The 22,177-nt window shown below is 38.9% G+C and overlaps 4 protein-coding genes across 7 annotated transcripts in view; 1 reads left to right on the forward strand and 3 right to left on the reverse strand.

Annotated features, from left to right (window-relative positions):
* Window positions 1–4,644: 4,644 nt before the first annotated feature.
* Window positions 4,645–9,523, reverse strand: si:dkey-245n4.2 (uncharacterized). 4 transcript variants are annotated; one of them, XM_018669771.2, is made up of 7 exons: window positions 9,308–9,523; window positions 8,225–8,628; window positions 7,895–8,051; window positions 7,135–7,254; window positions 6,741–6,831; window positions 6,009–6,239; window positions 4,645–5,905 (listed from the first exon to the last, which is right to left on the reverse strand). In XM_018669771.2, exons 1-6 carry the CDS (start codon window positions 9,357–9,359, stop codon window positions 6,041–6,043), a joined length of 1,023 nt encoding a protein of 340 aa, XP_018525287.1. In that variant the 5' UTR covers window positions 9,360–9,523; the 3' UTR covers window positions 4,645–5,905; window positions 6,009–6,040. The 4 variants fall into 4 exon arrangements, with proteins under 4 accessions (XP_018525287.1, XP_018525286.1, XP_018525288.1 ...); XM_018669770.2 differs by having other exon boundaries at window positions 4,645–6,239; XM_018669772.2 differs by having other exon boundaries at window positions 4,645–6,239; window positions 7,895–8,048; window positions 9,308–9,518.
* Window positions 9,524–10,456: 933 nt separating this feature from the next.
* LOC108878474 (arrestin domain-containing protein 3) lies at window positions 10,457–14,722 on the reverse strand. Its single transcript, XM_018669220.2, has 6 exons — window positions 14,404–14,722; window positions 14,115–14,172; window positions 13,875–14,022; window positions 13,024–13,120; window positions 12,562–12,818; window positions 10,457–12,285 (listed from the first exon to the last, which is right to left on the reverse strand). Exons 1-6 carry the CDS (start codon window positions 14,657–14,659, stop codon window positions 11,863–11,865), a joined length of 1,239 nt encoding a protein of 412 aa, XP_018524736.1. The 5' UTR covers window positions 14,660–14,722; the 3' UTR covers window positions 10,457–11,862.
* A 319-nt stretch (window positions 14,723–15,041) lies between these two features.
* LOC108878473 (arrestin domain-containing protein 3) lies at window positions 15,042–19,571 on the reverse strand. Its single transcript, XM_018669219.2, has 6 exons — window positions 19,116–19,571; window positions 18,433–18,490; window positions 18,120–18,282; window positions 17,232–17,328; window positions 16,392–16,648; window positions 15,042–16,216 (listed from the first exon to the last, which is right to left on the reverse strand). Exons 1-6 carry the CDS (start codon window positions 19,369–19,371, stop codon window positions 15,602–15,604), a joined length of 1,446 nt encoding a protein of 481 aa, XP_018524735.1. The 5' UTR covers window positions 19,372–19,571; the 3' UTR covers window positions 15,042–15,601.
* Window positions 19,572–19,954: 383 nt separating this feature from the next.
* LOC108878472 (E3 ubiquitin-protein ligase HERC2) overlaps window positions 19,955–22,177 on the forward strand; it is a 286,295-nt gene continuing 284,072 nt past the window's right edge. Inside the window, exon 1 of the mRNA XM_051075311.1 lies at window positions 19,955–20,090. The gene's annotated coding sequence lies outside the window, so the exon portion shown is untranslated. The remainder of the gene's footprint in view (window positions 20,091–22,177) is intronic.

A 22,177-nucleotide genomic window follows, 5' to 3' on the forward strand; every position in this document is an offset into this window, starting at 1 on the left:
AGTTTCTGCAAGGTGACTGCCATGAAAATAAAAACTTGTAATTAAATGAACAATGGTTCCCAGGAATTAAGGTAATTCCCCTAAAAGGATCTAGATATGCTTTGGATGATTGTCAGCACTAATGTATTGAATACACAATATGCAGTTAGTGGACTAAAACATGCAAAACCACTAGTATGGTCCTTTAAAGAGCTGATTTAAGCAGCATTCACCAACATTATGGCTGTGGACATGTGTTTTCTATCGTGAGCTGCCTTGCTAGGTATGCTATGCTGCCTGAGGCTCCAACCATTAGATCAGATTTGATGTATTATGGCTCTGTCAGATATTGTTTCAGCAAATGTTTGCCCTTTATATTCTTAAATCATCATTCTGAAGTCCGTAGGATTCACTTGGCTCGAAATGTAGCAGCTAGTCTCTAGGACTTTCATGCAACTTTAGTTAACTGTGCAGCTGCGTTAACCAAGATTCTGATGGTAGTGTTGATCATGTACACATATAGATAATTTCTGCTGTACAAATAGTACTGGTGGTGAAATCTCTGTCAATGTCATTTCTCATATGGCTAAAAAAAGAAAAAAAAAAAAAAAAAAAAAGACATACTAACCAGTTTCACCAAGCCATGAAACACTAAAGATAATGCTGCTTGTTTCAACAAGTCCTACACTTGACAAGAAAGAAGTGAAAGGTTATAATAATCACAGAGGCAAAGCACATAAGCTTCTAACATTACATCTTATGGCAAGGGGCATGTCTAGATCACACAAAGGCTTGGTGTTAAAAAAAAAAGAAGAATTGCTTCTCTCCAAAATAGAATGCTTTCATGCTAAAACACTATAATACTCTCAATATAGCATCTCACATACCAAGAATATTCCTCCTTTACAGGCTCTGTTGCAGAGTATACCTGTAAAATCTCATTTATATCTCCTAAGCCACGTTGCTTATGCCAGAGTATCATCAAAACATTTGCACCTGGCAAGATTTCAGCATTGTATAACACAGGAAAAACAAAGTGATAGATTAGTGGGAAACACAGACATTCTTTAACCTCATATTGCAGTATTATATTGCAAAGAAAGAAAGAAAGATAAAAAGAAAGAGAGAAAAATAAAGAAACAAAGATTCTGTATAAGAGGAGACTTGCCCTAGTAAGTAAACAACTTTCACCCTATGTTTTACAGAGCAATAAAATGTATCTCACACAGTCGTATGGAGTGTCTGGTTCAGACTGGGACTCTAATGGCCTGTTTTGTTACACACAGTGTGAAACACCTGAGGGAAGAGTTGGTACACATGTGCAGGCCATGTGTGATAACAACAGTATGTACTGTGAAGCTTTAAGGCTGCAGTGAATCCAAATAAGAGACAGCCACATCAAGTTCAATATACCACTTTTGAAGACCTTCATGGCTCCCATCTATTTACAATAATTCTTGGAATGCAACAGGGAGGCACCAACACTGAAATTTTACATGTGCAAACCAGCCTGCTGTGCATTTTCTCAGAAAGTGAACGAACCTTCCTCACTACCAACAATAATAACAGCACACACGCACGCACGCACACACACACACACACACACACACACACACAAAGGAAATTTAAATTTTCTGTTCAATATGTAGCAACCATCTTATTTTGAAGCTTGTGCAACATTTAATTTTTTTTGCCTGAAAAGTATGGTAAAAAATATCTTAAAATTAACCTAGTTTTTTGTCATGTTTTCTGTAGTGTGGTTAATGTAGCTACTACAGATAGCAAATCATGAGATTACACCTGTTGTCATTCTTGAATGAATACTGCAACCAAAGCAAGAATGGACAGGTATAAACCACATCTACATCAAATTCTCAGAAAGGAAAAGAAGTTCAACAAACACAATTACTGTACTAACTGTCCTATAGTTGTGTTTTTGAGTATTGGCTGGAACTGCTAACAGTGGATGTTGTGTGATAACAACAGTATGTACTGTGAAGCTTTAAGGCTGCAGTGAATCCAAATAAGAGACAGCCACATCAAGTTCAATATACCACTTTTGAAGACCTTCATGGCTCCCATCTATTTACAATAATTCTTGGAATGCAACAGGGAGGCACCAACACTGAAATTTTACATGTGCAAACCAGCCTGCTGTGCATTTTCTCAGAAAGTGAACGAACCTTCCTCACTACCAACAATAATAACAGCACACACGCACGCACGCACACACGCACACACACACACACACAAAAGGTAAATGCAATTTTCTGTTCAATATGTATCAACCATCTTATTTTGAAGCTTGTGCAACATTTATTTATTTATTTATTTTTTTGCCTGAAAAGTATGGTAAAAAATATCTTAAAATTAACCTAGTTTTTTGCCATGTTTTCTGTAGTGTGGTTAATGTAGCAAATCATGAGATTACACCTGTTGTCATTCTTGAATGAATACTGCAACCAAAGCAAGAATGGACAGGTATAAACCACATCTACATCAAATTCTCAGAAAGGAAAAGAAGTTCAACAAACACGATTACTGTACTAACCGTCCTATTGTTGTGTTTTTGAGTATTGGCTGGAACTGGAACTTTATTGTTCACAAGATGTGAGCATGTTTCTTTCTGGAATTTGGAATTAAATTGAAGAGTGGTCATTGTGGTTTGCTGAGAAGGAAATAGAGGATGCTCATAAATCTAGTGTCCTTAGAACACATCTGCTTATTGTCACTTCTCTTCCTTCCTCTTGTCTTCTCCTCCTTTTCATCCAAGTCTTCAGAAGTAAAATGCTGTTCACATCAGTTCACAGTACAGAGATTCTGAACTGTTTTCCATGAGGTGATTGGTATTTATTTAGAGAACACCGTCTTCTTTTCTGAAAGGTCATATGAAGGTCAAGGCGGCCTCACAAAATTCTGCTTCATCTGGTACCTGTCTCATGGTACAACAGTGATGCTTAGGGATGAGCAGGATATTACTGTGGTTACTTTTGTAGCCAAGAGACTGTTCACCTCATAACAATATATCCTGGTTATTGAGCGCTTCTTTCAGGTATGACAATTTCCCAAAAATGAAAAAGACAGGAGGGACATTTTGGGAGAATTGAAAGTTTTTCATAGCAACCACAAGGTTTTCATGAAACCAGGAAATATGAATGCGAAACGTTTCCTCCACGTGTAATCAGCATTTTTGTCTTAAAATTGATCAGAAATACCTGTTCTGCATTATTAGTTTCCACTGTGTTTTCTAAAAGTTGTATTTTTACATTTATTCTTTAAGTTTGGAGTATAGATTACTTCATCAGCACCACATGAAAAATAGAAACAAGCAGAAACATAAAAAATCAGTAATCCACATGGTTTGCAAATAGCCTGATATGAAGAATCCCTTTTAGGGAGAAGGTGAGATGAGATACAATTATCTTCCAGGTACTGAGAGAGCAGTCAGTCACACCTCTTATTCATACAGGTGACACTCCCACCCTCTTCTGCCTCACCTGCAAAAAGACATGTCTGTGCACATACGGTGCAGCCTGTCAATAGCTGAACAGCGGCACTGCTGTTTTGGCTCAGTACCTTGGCACAATGAGGCATAAGTGCTGACTTTGAGTTTTAAGGGTGTCACGTTCAATTCATACTAGATGAGCACTGTACAGTCCAGTGCTGTGAAGGGGGAAAATGACAGGGTTATGATTCCTACACTATTCACACCATATGTAACTAAGCAACCTCAGATTATAGAGCTGAAAGTTAGCACTTTACCCTCAAGTCATTGTTTTATTTCAAATCCAATGCTGGAGTATATGGACCAAAACATAAAAGAACTTCCCACTTCTGTGGGATTGTTATTGTTACTGCATTGCATCTATGTGGCAGCTCTACAACAAAAAGTAAGGCAGTGTAGTAGCACTATTGATAGAGCTTACACACAAGTTCAAAACCAAACACACTGAACAATTATTGTGGAAACTAAATGATTCCTTTGCAGAAAAAAACTAAATACACCGACTGAAAATAACCTGCTTTTTTTTCCACATCTGGCATGTGGATGTGGTTTGGAAGGGTGTAGGATGCCATGTCATTTTCAGGGTGCTGTGTGCTGCTCAGTAAACCTTGTACCCTCTCATTAGTATAAACACTACCAGCAGGGGAGACAGGGTGTCAGCTGTCGGTTTGGTGTTAGTTTCTCAAGAAAAAAATAAATAAAAATGTCCATTAAAATCACATATAACAGAGGCTGAAGTACTTTGCAAATGACAAAGCAGTTTTATATGTAGACAGTCGTGCTCTTTCCTTCTGGTCGTGTTTTGTCTAAACACAGATTTGCTTATTATTGTTAAAATAAGGAGGGGATCAAATTAACCTGCCCAACACCCAGGCCTCTCCCAAAAAGCAGTAAAACAGCCTTTGGTTTTCAGTTGTAAACAGACTCCTCCAGCTGGGAAGTTTCCATGCCACAAGGAAATACCATGTTCTCTGGAGCCATCATCATCAACTTAACATATCTGTGATTACTGTATCAGACAGACTGTCTCATGTAATTGTGATACATGATGATTTTTATCAGCCGTCATTCCCATTCCCCCTCAGGATGCTATTATACCATAGGAGTATGGCTCTAAATAATACATCATGTAATGCTTTGCAAAAACAACACCAGTCAGGTATGTATGCTATTTTATTAGGTAGTTCACAGCTTAAAAAACATTTTTTGTTAAAAAAAAATAAAATAAAAAAAATAATAATAATAAAAAAAAAATCACAAATTGCTGGTCTACCAGGTTGCCACATACAAAAATAGACAAAATAGTCTCCACTGAACCTGTTTCTGGAGCTTTCAACCATATCATATGATCTTCACTGTCAACTTAGGATGAGAAGTTCTCAGTTTATACATTGACAGTGCAATTACAGCTGAACAAACGTCATCTGCTGATGAAGACGGTGTGACATAGTTAAAAGCTCCACAAAAAAAGCAAGAAAGTGGCCCTTGAGTGGAGACTGGTTTGTCAACTGTCAAAAGGTCAACAATGAACTGTTACGCTCCAGTCCACTGTACATCACTAGCAACCTCAATTAACAATTTCAGCTAATGAAAGTTTATGTGTGGTCAGTATCAAAACAAAGTCCATTACAAAATGAATAGTACTGAATTACAATGGGTCAGACTACTAACATACAACATACAACAACACTACTATGCACACTAGATTAAGATTTTCTTACACAGCTAGGATACTCAGTATAAGCTAAATAATACTGGATTAAATTATGAAAACAACTTTCATTTAATAGCGTTTCTTGCAACACAACACAGTAAAGTTGCAAAACGACTATAATTATACTTTCCTAAAATAAAGCCTATTAATCCTAACATTAAGGGTGTGAGTTTCAGGAGCCAAGGTGTGTCATTAAGAGTCATGTTAAATGAAAGATCAGCACCATGTCAAAGACTGCCTCTACACCTTTTAAATTCTTCATTATTAAGCAAAAATGTAAAGGGCTGAGCTGACACACACAGCACAACTGTGTCCAACACTAAACTGGGACTAAATGTTCAGATCTTCATATAGTTTAGGCCTTGGCAAACAAAGATTAGTTTCTTAAGTATTTATCCAACTAAGGACCTAAGCTATTGGTTGCTTTGCTGAGCCCTTAAATGGTACTCATAGTAGGTCTATCAAGAATGACTGAATGCTCAAACATTTATTTTACAGTCCTTTCGTCCAACAAGGAATTCCTCAAATCTCCAACACCAGACTCAGACTCAATATCTTTGAAAACTTACAGTCCAACTCATACTCATTTTTTATATTCTGGCGGGGCACCTAAGCCTCACAACTCACATTTTATGAAATACTACACCATCAACAGTTTAGTTATCTTTTGATGCCAACATTCTGAAACTACAAAAACCTTATTTTGCCTTTTGTTTTTCAGTTTTTTTCTCTTCACAACAGACCTCCCCATCAGTCACATTCAGAGGATAACATGCATAGCCTTGCATAAGAAGCTGAGCCTGCTTGCACACATACACAAACCTACACAAACAGCACAACCTTCAGGCCTCATAGAGCGGAGTAACAGTGCCGTCCTTCCACTCAATCAGGATTTCTCCTCGATGTAAAGTGGGGGAAGAGTGTGGGAGCCGCATGGCATGCTCTGTCAGCGGGGCCCTTTCACTGGGCACCGGGGACCCAGGAACGCTCACCTCTGGCCTCATAGTGTATGACTTCAGAACACACACCACCTTCTTCCTTCTGGCACAGCAAGACAGAAAAAGGAAGAAAGTAGGTGGACAACATTTCACTTTGTACCAGAGTTCTTTGAAATGTATTGCTTTATATTTCTTCTATTTTCTTCCCCAGTAAGGTTTTCTAATGTGTCTACTGTGTTTTTATTATTCATTCTCTGTTTTTAATTTAAAACATTTTTAATTTGCAATGCGTTTTATTTTATGTTATTGTGTTACTCTCAAATGACTGACCTAAATTACTAGAACCCAAAATCAAAAAATCAATCCAAAAAAAAAAAAAAAAAAACTAAACTAAAAACTATCCAAGTTACAATGGCTTAAAACAGAAAAAACATGAAAAATCTTGCTTTAAAGAAGGTGTTACAATTAAAACTTTGATATGCAAAATAATAATTCATTTATGTTTATAACCTAATTAATCATTCCACTTATCTTTTCAATAGTAAGTCTATATAAATAAAAATATCTACTTTTGTGCGTGTTGTGTGTGTGTTTAGGCACTCACCTGTTGGAGTAAACATTCAGAATAAGAATGACAGTACCAAGGACCAGAGCCAAGGAGCTTAGCACCAGCATGGTTATCTTCCAACCCATCCCTATACACACATATACAGAGCATATTTACGTGTACACACAACCCACATTTCAACCTAGGCTCTGAACCTGCAAATAGAAGCCTAGTGAAACTCCTTTACAACCATTACACACACCCACCGGACTTTCCTCAGTTTCTCATTCATCCACCTCCACCTAGTGGTGTAAAAGTAACTACATGGATACTGAGTAAGGGGAAGTTGTTAGGGTTTATTTGTCAGGTTACATACAATATGGTGGAAGAAAAGACATCCACTCATCACACTGGATTTAATCTTTTATTGATTGCACTTTACAAAACTTACCATAGTCCATACTGAAGAAAACCATGGTGGGATCTGCAGGGGATTTGGTGCTAAGGGACGAAAGATTCCCATCTATTACAGGATATGTTTCTGTGACCCTGATGTCCATTATACCTTCAACTGGAAGTGGAGGGAAAAAAGAACCAAGTCAACTAGAGGTCAAAGATGACCATCATTGGTGTGATTTCTTCTGAGTCCACAAATAATACATTTTTAAAGCCAGTGGATCTGCACTGCCACGACTTGACAAGTCACAGTGATGCTAAGTCATGGAGTGCCTGGCTGTCTTCCAAGGTGGGGGAAATATTGATCAGTCAAAAGCGCACTTAACTAAATTAAATCTTCAGGCTAAAAGCAGGCATGTTACAATGTAATCTGCAGGCCATGGCAGATACATAATACAACTGATGTCAAACAGAGCATGTGGACTTTGTATTCTTCAACTTAGAAAGGTTTTGATACTTAACAGAACTTAGACATCACAATGAATGGAAAGAGGAATATACTATAAATGGTCCCTGCTCATAACAATAATCTACTGTTCTTTTTTTCTAATAATCTATTGGCCAGATGGGAAATCAAGTAGGAAAAATGGTTGAGAATAATATTGCAGATACAATTTGTAATTAGGAGAGGGTTAAATTAGCAAAGTTACTGGTTGGACCTTTAAGGAAATGTGTGTTACTTTTATTAGTGTCACATACTAGAGGAAGAGAGCATTCAGTAAACTACTGCTAGTCAGATACGATTAGGTCCTTACATGGTTCAGCCTGTCTGTTTATATCAGAGATGGCACTTGGAAAAATCCCAGGTTCCAATGATTTTCCCAGATAGTGGGGAGATTGGTCTTGGTTATGTTTGCTATCTCTCCCATTGCACAGTGTCTGGTTGTCAAGTGTCCGCCACCTGCTGCCCTGCTTGTAAAAGGGGATTACCAAAAGAAAATCCAGCTAGTGTAAGACTTTTTAGACTTATTAGGGTGAAAAAATAAACAATATACATTTCTGCCCTAATTTTTGGATACATTTTTATCATTACGATTATGTCACATGGAGAATAACCTTCTGGTCCATCTGTAAAATATAATTACCTGCTTATGTTCCCGCGAAAGGAAGACCAAGGTGGATTCTAGTGTGGCACTAAGGTGCAGTCCCCTCCCCATTAAAGTGAGGTGGCCTTTCTTGGAACAGGACCATGCTTGGCTGCTTGTTTCTTTACCCATATCCACTGCTGCCACTCCATCACCAGTCTCATCTCTTTCAATCGTGAAGGCGCAGGGCTGCAGGTGAACACCTTCATACTGCTCTCCCGGCGCAGTCAGACACTCCCCCGTGTGGTGACTGCTGAGAGCCTGACTCTCTGGGAGCCAATGCCATTCCTGTAAGGGCGAATATGGGCTGCATTCCCCCAAGGACACTCGACCTCCCAAAACTCCTTCTTGCACCTGTAGGCATTTACCTAGCAGCCTGTTCCGAATCTTTAAGCCTGGAGCCTCTGTGAAGGAGACGTTGAAAAATGTATTAAGTTAAATATTCTAACTCAAATTGTCAAATGTCACTGAGATCAGATATTGGTGTATTTACAGTGTGCCTAATATGCTAGTTCTCTAATATGATGATGAGTCCTGGACTAGAGGACATAAGAACAATGGTAACAATAGAGGATGTCAAGCCAAAGTCAATTAAAAGGATGACAATTTAATGTTTCTTATCTTCTAAACAAAACTGTATCATGTAATATTACTTCAAATGTTAAAAAGTTTACGTCTTGTGATACTTAGCTCTAATCGGCATACAACCGAAGCAGCAAACGGCAGAATACACTTTTCAACGGGTTTAATAACGCCGCTTTTAGCTAATATTTAGCTAAATGACTCCAGTAAAAGATGAAGTCAGTTAGGCTTAACAGATAAAGTTTGTTACTTATTTACAGCAACGTTAACGTACCCATAAATGTTAATTCACTCACTCAATCCATGTAGCTTAGACTTGGAAAGTGTCTTTCAGCAACTTAAAATACGATGCATGAAACGATTTGGACAGCTAACGTGATAAACCAGTTAAATACAGGGCCCGTAGCTTCGGAAATTAAACGAACAACTGCATTTTAAAGCGCGGTTATGTTCGCCAGCAGACTTAGCAAAAGGTGACAACGGTTACTATTTTTGACTTACTGTTGAAAGTGACGAAGACAAGCAAGTAGACGCACAGCAGCCTCCTTCCCATGGCGACAGCGATGACAGGCAAAGATAGTTTGGAGTCTCCCGGGACAATACAGCCTCTATTAGCAACAGCAAGCAAGTGCAGGTGGGCGGGACCAAAACTTCATGCAACCTCCCTCTGTGCATCCATCACATGGATAGATGAATGGAGGGAACATGCATTCCTTCCAAAGACAGGGTGGAATGTAAGTTTCTCATATTTTGGATTGCCATTGAAATGCATTGTAATTATCTGGATATCAAAGCAATCTCACACTCTTAAGGATGTCTTTGGTTTTGAAAGGTTCCAGTCTTGCCCATTGCTATGTCTAGTCCTCACCTTTAAGTAGGTGGCTATGAATATATAGGCCTTTTGTTAAGAAGAAAAAAAAATGCCACTGGGCTCTTGTTTATACTGTGTTCATCTTTTAAATTCATATTGTGCTTATTCTATTACTGGCTCTCTGGAAAATCAGGTTTTTCATACACACAGCACAGCATATACACATTCCTTGTTTACTGCTTGGCAGGCAAGAAAATGTGTGTTTACTACCAGTGTGCTACAACTCTGTGGACTACCAATTAGATTTAAAGAGCATAAATCTGTTATAAGGAGAAAACAGCGTTCCAAGCTGAATAGGATTGCTCACTCGTTACTGTGAGGAATGGGACAGCTTTTGGGGCCTGTGTGGTCACATGATGTTTTTCTCTATCATGATGCACCACAAAGGAATGTGAAAGTCTTTGATCAAAATAATTACACTACCGGTCAAAAGTTTTAGAACACCCGCAGTTTTCCAGTTACAAATGCATGCAAACAGTTCTCACATCTTTCCCAATTTTTGACTTACAAACCCTCTGTCTATACAAAGGAAGTGTTGGAACAAACTGTATCACTACACCCTCTGATGCATTATTGATGCTGTACTGTAGTACTGTAGCGGGAGTAGCACTATATATTGTTATTGTATATTGTTATCAAAATGGTGAGGAAAGGCAAGTAACAAAGAAAGACAGACTGGTTGGTCAGGGGCTTCAAATAATGGAAGACCAGCACAGTCTCCAACAAAGTAACTTATAAGTGCCCTGTGTAGGAACTTCTTCAACAGTGTTGGGACAAAGTTATTAAAGCAATATTTTATTTAATAACAAACACTATTTCACATCAGTGTAATTTCTCTTATGATTGAAATTCAAAGTCCAGGAGAAAATACAGTCATCTTGCAATTAACCTTTGGATTAAGCCATCCAGGTGACTACAATAAAAAGTGAACTCTTTAAACTGTTTCTGAGACTTTCAAGTCTCAAAATAATTCTCCCTGACCAGGTTTGAGATGGAGTTGAACAATACTGTACAGTCTCTCCTGGTTTCCCAATGGGCCATACACTTGTATCAGTCGATTTCACATTTTCAACACTTTTCCAACTGCCACTCCTTTCAGCAGAAGTTACTTTAGTCTGTTAATTTAGTTGTGCCCAACAAGTTCCTCAACATATTTCCTAACTGTTCTCCTGCAGCTCCTATAATAACTTGCTCTCTGTATGACATCTGAGGTTTTGTTTACCAGTCATGCCATGAACTGCCATGAACAAATAAATATCTGTATTAAAAGTAAGGAATCAAGTGAATATATATTTTGTTACACCCTACAGGAGAGTGGGAGTGTGATATAAACAAGGTTGTTTCCTCCCTGGTGCCCAAACCAAAGTCTGAATACTAAATTGTAGTTAAAGTGGAATAATTTATTGTTACAAACTGTGGAACTGTTACAATAAACTGAAGCACTATAGCTCAGGGTGAACCAAAACAACAAAAAAAATGACTAGTACAGTTAACAAAAAGATAAATTACTATTCTATTCACACAACCTCCAAAACAACTTACAAGTCAAGTGAAGTCAAATATCATTACTTACTTACTGTTAATTGTATCAAACAATATCACAGTGAAGCATCTCTCTGCGCCACACACTGCAGAGTAAGGTATAAGTGGTACTAAAATAAAACAGAACATAATAAAATCAATTTTAATAAAACAAAATAGTTACTATGAATAAAACAGACATTGAAGATGTCCCAACAATCTTACATCTAATGGACAATTAGGTTGGAGGTTGAGGGCAGAACCAGGCACTGCTGTGAGAAAAGCTGCCCTCAGACCTCTCAAGCCCAAGACATTTTTAAAAGGCAGGATGTTGAAAATGAAGCAATCAGTTGCAGACATCTGCCAGGCTGAGCCCACAAACCAGAGAGAGACACTATTACACTGAAAGATCCTCACAGGAACAGAGCACTTACTCTCACATAGAACACTGGCCATTTTGGTTATACATCGAACACTCATACACTCTGCACATATGAAATATTCTTCTCTATAAAAAAAGAACTTGTTAGAATGTCAAACAGTAGAAGAGATATAGAATTCAGTTTTACATTTGTAAATGGCAAATATTTTACTATGTTATAAATAGTTCAAATGCCTTGAGCATCTGTCATTATTTCAAGATTGTTTGTTTTCTTTTTGAAGCTCAGCTTTTTTGATTTGTTCCACCCCAGCCCTGAGTATCCTGAGAAGGGGGGAAAAGGTCCATATATGATGGTGGTTCTGCTTCCTGTTGGAACTGAGGTGGAGCAGTAGGGGCTGGATGTTGCACTGAGGATGATGGGAATGTTGGGATTGAAAAACCATACTGAGTGGCCGGTTGTGGCCAAGGATTATTATAGCCACTTGAGATGTTTGCGGGTTGAGTGGGAACCGGTGGTGGGTATGCATAAGCACCTAGACCTGCGGGTGCAGGGGGAGGGAAGTCGCTGTTACTTGCTCCCCAAAAGGGCCCAGCTGGGTTAGGCCCCATAGCCTCAACAGGCTGAAGTTTAGCAAGGCTAGAAGGAATAATGATCAGTGGAAACACAACCTCTGGGTCAAAGGAAAAGCTGATGTCCAAATACACCTGGGGAAATGAAAACATGCATTGTTGAGGAGCAGAAATCTTTTAAACCAATAAAGTTGATTGTGCTGACCGACAGATAGGCATGATTACTGTCTGTTATATCTGCCAACCATGTACTTATAATGCATACTTATACTCTGATTTTCTGAGACATTGTGCTGTTGTTTTATATTTGTAATGATTGATGATGTGTGTGATTTCAGACCACTATTTGGAAACAAGAACAATTCATTCATTTCTGAGTTGATGCAACATTGCTATGACATTATTACATACCTTGACGTAATAGTCAACTGAGACGATGTCACAATTTTGGAGAGAGTAGATGACATCAGCAGGAATCTCCAGTTGGCAGGTGACATTTACCTCTGAGTTTGGTGCGATAGTGTCACCGAGCAGTTTGCACAGACTTATGTCACCAGAATTGGTGCTGCCACTGGCGCGGTACACTGTCTTCTGCTGTAAACTGAATTTGGCTCTCATTGTTTTGGAAGACATGTTCTTGACATTGGCAACAATAGACAAGGTGTCACCTATCAAAAACAAACCATAACATCTGAATATACACTAATTTTCCGGGTATAATGTCACTGCACATTAGAAATAATGACATAGGTTTTTACAACACTGTTTGTAGAAAGTATGCACATATGTAAATAACTTGCACTGACAATGTAGTCTACTACATTTTACATCTCACATCAACACTTGGTTGTGAGTGAGCTGGAGTGAACTTACCTGGAGAACAAACCTTTCTGTTAGCGGAAGCGGACATTTGGACCTCTCCTTTAGAAAACATTCCCATCTCTTTATTCACTGATCCAAACTGTGTGCTCTAGAGCAAAAAATGTAAAACAAACATTCAACAAACATCTCTCTTATGGCTGAAATTCAACGTCCAGGAGAAAATACTGTCATCTTGCTTTAACCTTTGGATTAAGCCATCTAGGTGAACATAATAAAAGTGAACTCGTTAAACTCTCTCTGAGATTTTAAAGTCTCAAAATGAATCCTCTCTGACCAGGTTTGAGACAGGGTTGAACAATTGGGTACACTCTCTCTTGGTCTCCTACCATACACTTACATCAGTCGATTTCACATTTTCAACACTCGTCACTCCAACTGCCACTCCTTGCAGCGGAAGGTACTCTGTTCCATTAATTAGTTTAGTCCAACAAGTTGCTCAACCAATTTCCTGACTGTTTTTTTTTTTGTTTTTTTAAATGAACTGTAACCTTACAGTAGTTGCTGCTGTCTGTCACTTCCCTAACACAGTACACAGGTGTTATGTTTTCTCAATGGCAGATTTTATGAATCTTTCCTCTGACGCATAAAGTAGGCCTATGTGTAAAACTGTTTTCACAGTTATGAGACAACTCTTTACTGTTGCCACCACCTCGGCCCCTCCATTCATTTTCTTCAATTTTAGCCAGCTTCCTCTTCTCATCTGTCCTCTTATCTTAAACATCTTCAGTTCAGCATCTACAAGCCACTTTAAGCACAGCAGAAATCCAAACATTTAAGTTTGATGTAAAAGTGGAAATAGTGCATCAGATTCTTAATCTGTATCACTATAGTGTCTTACTTACCACCATTTGGTCAAGGCGTGGTACGGACCTGGAAACAAATTTAATCTCATTTTGTTCTATAGAGGGCAGCCGCCAGCTCCTGGACATCTTCACCTCAATCATGTACACAATCTTTCCGTGAAGCCCCTTGAAGGATGAAGGCATATCCCTATGGGACAGAGTGGGTCCTCAAATGCAGCAGTTTGTAAAAGCAGACAATGACACAGTGACATATTCTAGATAGTGGGAATTCCTACTTACCCCTGTGGGATTTGAAACCTGAATTTAAAGCGATGGGTCCCTTTGGGAAGTACAGTGCCTACAAAACAAGTGGGAATTCAGTCACCTGTCAAGCAGAGTTCAAAGTTCCTCAAGTGCTAGTATTAACAACCCCGTGGGTACAGTATACTGTGTATCATTTACGAGGTAGGCTATCATATTACCATCTATTAATGTTATCAGACTAACACTGATAATACCAGACTAACATAAATTACGTCTGTGTTAAGAGTAGTAAGCAAATCAGAGTGGTTGCAGCTCTTTGACCTACCTTTCTCATTTTCTGCTAATAACAATTCTTTCAGTTTGAAGTATCTCCTGTGCGCAGAGTACGACCTCTTGTTATCTCCAGTTCCCTCTGTCCAGTGCACGCGCGCGTCCCCCTTAGCTTTTACGGAAAGACATTTCACTTTGGTGTCTTTTGTCAAAGTGAAAGTAACTGTTCCTGAAAGAGGATCCCCACTGGAAAAGGTGCCCTCTTCGTTGATAGCGTCGTAAGTCACACAGAAATCTTTTATCGGAGACATGTCCCACCAGTCGACACGCTGCACCCACCACTGACATAACAGTACTATAAACAGAGGAAGGCGCTTCCATTTATATCCGGCTCCGCCCAAACAGTGAGGTCACAGAAAAACCTCCGTTATTGCTCCATGTCAAGCTGCTCAAACATTTACTCAACACGCTATTCGGGTTTACATAAGCTCAGGTGGTTGTTTTGTTATACTTTGAGGGGGCGTATAGAGTGTGTAAGCATCGTGCTATGTCAACTGTTAATTATCTGGCTATTTAACTGGTATGAGTGAAATAACTTAGAATGACAAAGAGAGAAATCAAAGAAAGAGGTGAGATTACCATATAGACCAAGAGCTGTACTACATTGTGGTCGAGAAATGAAAACAAACATCATTCACAGAGAAACTTGACCTGACTGTTCTTTATTCAAATTTACAAGGCTGAGACATAAGACATAAACAGAAGTTGCTGTAACTCAACAGACTGTAAAACAAATCGAATATATATATATATATTTTAGCCTCTTGGTTGGCTGCTTTAACAAAGTATAAAAAGTATTTTTTCCTTAACACAGTGAAATGTTGTAAATGTTTTCTTGTAACTATCTTCCACATAGACCAGTGAGGTAGAAAGAGTAGGTATTCAATACATGGCTGAGAAAATGATCAGTCTAGGGCACTTGAGTTGAACATGGCACATGAAATACACAGTGTATCCCCATGAGGTTTGAGTAATAGCTATTTAACAACTGGCTGGAAAACAACCATCACACACAATACAGAAGTCCTATTTCTGTATATTACTGTTAACACGTAAATAGTAAATACTGCACACAATGCCATTTTTTTGTTTTACATTCACACTTGAAATCTAAAACTGATAAATAAGCATGGTTCGGAAGATCTGATTTTGCACTGTTAGTGACCTCATAATTACTGAACTGATTCAGTCTATTATTTTGCATCAGAATTTTCAGGAGAAGATGGGAAAAGGTTGGAATACGTTGGAGGAGGTTCGTCTGATTGAGACAGGAAGTCTGTGTTCAGCATTGATGCAGAAGGCAGCAAACTGTATGTAGGAGCAGGTGGGGATATGTGAGACAGTGAGGAAGGGGATGGATAGATCTCTGGTGCAGTTGGGGGTGGATGAGATGTTGGGGCAGTAGGTGGAACCATGAAAGATGGTGATGGAGATGAAAATGGAGATCTATGTGGAGAAGCGAGCTGTGGTGCTGGGTTACTGTAGGACCCGCTCATGTGTGCTGGCTGAGCAGGGTACACAACTGGTGGACCACTGTACATTGGTGGGTTATCTGGATATGTGGGTTGTGGTGCTGAGTACCTTTGAGCTCCTGGGTACTCATGAATGGCTGAATGTGGGAATGCAGGATAAGGACTCATACACACCCCTGGGGAATGAAAGTCGCTGTCACTGGGGCCCCCAGCAGCCCCAGCTGGGTAGGGTTCTGCAGCCACATCAGGCTGAGGGCCAAGAGCTAACTCAGGTGGAAGAATGATCACCGGGAAAACGACTTTTGGATCGGAGGCAAATCTGATGTCCAGATACACCTGAGAAAAAAATACAACTGCCTCATTAAATTGTGATGCTTTACTTATAAAACAATAGCAAGAGAACGCCTGACAGTCACAACAAAGTTGGAAAATATTTATCAATATTTATAGGTATACAGTGTCAACAGTCTTAGCTTACTATGCTTTACCACAAAGATATATTGTTGCATACCTTTACATAGTATTTCACTGAGAGGATGTCACAGTTCAGGATTGTCAGGGTCTGAAATTGAGGAATCTTGAACGCACACCTGACCTGCTTCTGGGTTTTGGGTTTAACACAGTTATCAAGCACTTTGTGGATAACATTTTCTTCAAATTTGGTATTGCCCCTGGCACAGTACACCACTTCTTGGGTGAACTTGAACTTGGGTGTCATCTCACTGGATGAAGAATTGTCAATATTTGCAACAATATCCACTGTTTCACCTATGAGGAAAACAATGCAGTATTTTATTTCAATTCAGGAGCCACACAGGAAAGATTTTTATTAAGCTTGTGAGGTTAAACTTACTGACGTGAATTGTGCTGAAATGCTAAACCCCACCAACACATTACTAAGTATTATCAAGAGCACAGGTGTAACTGGTACCATTAATATTACATCAGCTGTAATGAAGTGTCCTAGGATAATAAAAATGTAAACCTGCACTGACAATACATGGCACTGGAGTGGACATGTCTTAATGGAGTGCACCTGTTATTAATATTATTAGATAAACCTGCTTCTCCTGTGATGATGTATCAAAATGTCTATCATGAAACTGGACTGGACAATACATACAAATTCTTTCAACTTTGCAAAACTAATAAGCTGGACAAGATAAAGATAGATAGTTCATAAACTGTGATGTCAACAGTATTACTGCATATTTGATTAAATTGGTTTACTATTTTGTAAATTGTTGGGTGTGACAACCATGAAATGACAAAAAATGATTTGCAGCATCTGCCTTCTTCAGCAAAAGATCTTACCCCAAGACTTGAACCTACCGTATTAGAATTTTACTACCTGGGGCATAAGCCTTTCTGTCAACAGTGACATTCAGTCGTACATGTCCTTTTGAGAAGAGTCCCATCTCTTCGTTTGTTGAACCAACTTGCTGTGACTAGAATACAATTAACAGAAAAAACAATTACTTTTGATCCACCTCTGTTATTAAGACAACACAGTGCATGATTTAAGTGTTACAGCAAGAAAGCAGGGCAAGATACCCAGGTCCTCAGGAACAGGTGAGTACCACTGCACTGCCCTTTGAATCTCATCACCTACTTTTCACCAGAACTACTTTCTATAAAAGAAAGAGTATCTATGAAAATAATTCACAAGTGGTCTATGAATAATTCAAAGTAAGTGGGATACTGTATCTGGAAAGACACAAATTCTTATAGTACCCTTTTCACAGAAGACATTTTGTCTTTTCATAGCAGGGAAAGCACATGTGGAGCTAATGCCCTTCGTGATGGCTGTGTTCTGTCTGCCACACCAGTTAGCAAGCATGCGCAATTGTTAGACTCTGATGCATCTAATGCTTCTAAATGGATTATAGCCATCATTATACTGTCATTAATTACAACGGTGGTTTTCCTACAAAAGATTTTGAAATGTCCACTGTGAATAAGGCCTATTAGCTCCATTATACTGTGGTGGTGGCAGAGATTTTCAGAGCTGGACAAAAACAAACAAACAAACAAACAAAAAATATCTGTGTGGCTCTTCAGAACAAAGATAACTGAATGTGGTTTAGGTGAACTGAAAAGTGTTGTATCAGACTAGTGGACTACTACAGCACTACACCCATTATACAGTTCCATTACAAAATGTCATCGCCACACACTGTACTGTAAGATAAGGGGATATCAAGAGATTTGTACGAGTATGATTAAATATTTTACACACCATCAGAGAATGACGGGGTGGAAAGGATTTGGAGGCAAATTGTAACTCCTCTTTGAGTGTGCGGTCCATCCTCCAACTCCTGGACAGCACAGCTTCCAGCTTGTAAACAATCTTTCCATGATTCCCCTTGAAGGATGAAGGCAGTCCTTTAGACCAGGAAGTCCTGTATTGGACAACCAGAGATTACTATTCAATCAAAAACTGAATTACCAAGCATCAGTTTATAGAATGAGCAGGAGTTGGGTATTTGGTCCTGGTTGTTAAAATCAATTACATTGTGAAAGTACAAACATTAGTGTCTTACTGTACTTACCCTTGAGGTATGTTAAAGCTAAAATTGTAGTGGTGAATCCCTTGGGGAATGATTGTTTCTGAAAGTGAAAGGATACTGGTGTTAGCATTGACAACAGTCTACCATTATTACTATCTACTACCAGGCTATTGTAAATAGTAATGAAGGCAGTGGTGGAAAGTCACAAAGTGCTTTTACTGTAGTATTGTACTAAGAATACTAAACCTTGATGTAAGTATTACCATTTAATGCTATCACTTATCCTACAGTTATTGTCAACATTATATATTCTATCCACTATATTAATTGTGATAGCTTTATATAAACTCCAACCAGACTTGCTATAACAATGATGCTAGCACAATGTCCCAGGAATAATCAAACTGTATGAAACATATGTTATTATTTTCAAAAAAGATGGGCTATTTTGCACAATGAATAACTCTTTCTTCCTGATAACTTTTCCTGAACTTTTACGTTTTGACTGTGAGGATTAACTTGTTCTATATTGTGGTACTTTGACATTTTTGCGGTATTTTAAATAAGTAATGGAGATTAACAGGTATTTAGTATCACTGACAGGCTGTGCCATGACCACCAGTGGATAAAAACAAAACAGAAAACATCACAAACGGACAATCGGGGAGTAATAGAGGGCCTAAACCTGCTAGTTTTAAATGGCATGCATAACGTCTATCGCCTACCGTGGGACGCCTCTTGGATTAAAAACTGCTTCAGTTTGAAAAACCTCCTCCCTGCACTGTACGTATGGTTGCGATCGCCGCTCGTGGTCGACCAGCTCACGCTACCGTCTCCCTTTGCTTTAACAAACAGTTTCAGTACTTTGGTGTCCTTAAATAGCACCAATGTTACTTTTCCTGTTATCCTGTCTCCTTCCGAAAACGTCCGGGACTCATTCAGCGCGTCGTAAGTCATCGTAAAGCTTTTAATGGAAGGCATTGTTGTTGTGACTGTGTCGCTTAATTAAACAGAAAAACATATGCCCGATCCACAATTTACTTTCTAAACGTCTTCGCTGTTTGCTGTTCTGATTATGGGGGATTCATGGCGTCACGCCCTGGGAAAGTCAGCCTGAAGACCTCTATTGCCATCCAGCGAAGAGGGGAGGAAATGGTGGGTCGCAGGAAGAGACTGCAGGCCACCCTGTGAGGAGTAATGTAGTAATGTTTTGAGCCACCTGGAGGCCAATTCTAGGAAAAACAGTGATATGGAAGCTGGTGTGCACAGGATTATAGACTGTATATACAAGCTGGGGTATTGTGAGATAACACCCCCCCACCCTGCACCCTTTTTTCTCCCTCAAATCAGTTACTGGCCCAATGAAAAGTATTACTACATCAGAGTATTCTCAAACCTTGGGAAAACAAACAAACAAAAAAAAGTCTTGCTTTTATTCTGAAGGTTTGATGCCTACTGCGGAAGTTTTGCTAAAACGAAAAAAGTTAGCAATTAAATCTTATATTCTTCATTAAGTTATCTTCTATACAATTTAGACATTTAATATAATTAATAGCGTGTTAAAAAAGTAAAAGTAAAAAAGGAAAAGGAAGTTGGGTGGGGTGACCTCACCTCCCACTGCACGTGATTTTAGGCCAGGGTCAAAGCGCGGTAGGCCCTCTTCGTCCCGTCATCAACTTCAACATCAACGCTGATCCGCGGTAAGTCTTATCAGCCTGTGTTATTTTAAGCAGTAACGTAATCTGAGGGACCCTTTTGCAGTTACAAATCACCATATTATTGTTTTCTGCATGGGTATTTGGCAATCTAGCTAACTTTGTGAGCGTGGTTAGCAAAAACCCCTTTCCTAGCCTGCAAGGTTTGTGACACGAGTACTTGCAGGACAAGCTAGTGAAACGCCGTATCTGACGAGCTAACCTTAATAAGCTAACCGAATCGACGTGCTATGTTGAGGTGTGTTCCACCGCCGAAATTTGCTTCCCATGGGAAGTGGGTTAGGCTTGGGTAGGTTGTGGGTCAGGTTCACACAAGTAAAAGTTGGCGAGGAGGTAAAGTGAAACTTTGCGAGCTAACGAATATTGCTAACATCAATTAGCAAACTTCGCTAAGTTGGGTCACTGACGGGACAATACATTTAGAAAGTTTGCATTTGTACCGTCGGCTCATAACTGTCTATAAAACCACTGCTCTTCTGTGGAACAGTGTTTATTCCGACAAAAGACGAGCTTAATGGTGCAACGTTGCCAACAAGCTAGGTTAGCGTCCTCTAAGTTTCGTACCTTTTTAAATTCAGCTCCATCAGACCGGCTTGTCATTGGTCAATGTCGCAAATTGGGAAGTCAGTGTTTACCAAAGTTTTTTCCTCTCGCTCTTTCTTTTTCATTTTTTAAAACTTTATTTAGAACAGTTCAATAGAGTGTATGCGTTTACGTCACTTCCTCCCCGAGACACGCCCCTCTTAGTCGGACTGAGTGGTAAAACAAACTACCTTAACATGGCATGTAGCGGTAGACACAGCGAAGCCGGGTGAAAATATGGATTATCAAGACAATTGGACTTGACAGTGATCCGTACGAGCTACCAAAATTCAACTGGTCCACAGACATTGACATGTGGCCAGGAATCTGGTATCCTGACATTTATATGTACCTGATTTTCAGCAAAATACACAAGGCATACAAAAGCCTTGACGCTTGATCGTACTTCAAGGCGGGATTTTCTATATGAATCAGAGCCAGATTAGCACATTTCAAAATTAATTTATTGTATCAGCCATTAGATTTAAACACACACCAAAACTAAACATCATAGCAGATAATCAGCTGATAAAATGTCCGTTTACAGTATAGTGTATTGATACAAATAAATGTATGTATACGATATTTAAATATAGTTAGTATGAGATACTTTGAGACTTTTACTCAATCACGATTTATTTAGGTGACTTTCATTTTTACTAAAGAAATATGTTAACACGATATCTTTACTTTTACTAAAGTACTTGACTTGAAGTGACTTTTGTGTACATCAGTTACCTTAAGTTAGCTATAAGGTTCATAATCATGGACGCTTTTTAACAAATGAAGACAAAAACGTCAGTTATGATTAATACAGCCAAAAGAAAGATGCTAACAATAAGAGCTTCACTGAAAAGTAATGTTAGCCACTACAGTATGTAACTTAAGGTATGATTTTAACCAAAAATACAGAATAACCACATAATGGGAACCGCCAATCCAGATTTCGGTGCCCGGATTCCAGTTGTGTCTGCAAATAGTAGCGATCTATCTACTTCTATTTTCTGTGGCTTTCGGTAGCCTGTAGAAAGATAGCGCTGACCCCTTCGCAAATCTGTGTGTACAATCGAGTGCACTTCCCCATTTTTTAATATCGTTTTTAAACTTTGGCGGCTAACGCTGCCATTCGGTCTTTCTGCCACTCAGTGGGCGTAACCGCAGTGACTTCCGTGTACGGTGACGTCACGTGCATACCCTTAATAGAATACAATGTCTAATAGGCATATTGATTTTGCATTCCTTAAAACTAACTAAAATATAAACCGATTCAAACAGCAAGGCGATATTGACAATAAATGCAAATAGATTCATAGATAAGTAAAAAAAAAATTCTGCCAAATGTGTATATATATTTTTGTTTTGGCTGATGTGCATTAGTTGGTAATTACGAATAATATTTTTTAACATTTCTAGGCCAAATTAGTCAGCTCTACAGGACATACTGGCATGGGTTAATTTTGTCCCAAACCCATATTACTTCTGTGTTTTTA

Source organism: Lates calcarifer, linkage group LG13, assembly GCF_001640805.2.
Source record: "Lates calcarifer isolate ASB-BC8 linkage group LG13, TLL_Latcal_v3, whole genome shotgun sequence".
NCBI lineage: Eukaryota > Metazoa > Chordata > Actinopteri > Centropomidae > Lates > Lates calcarifer.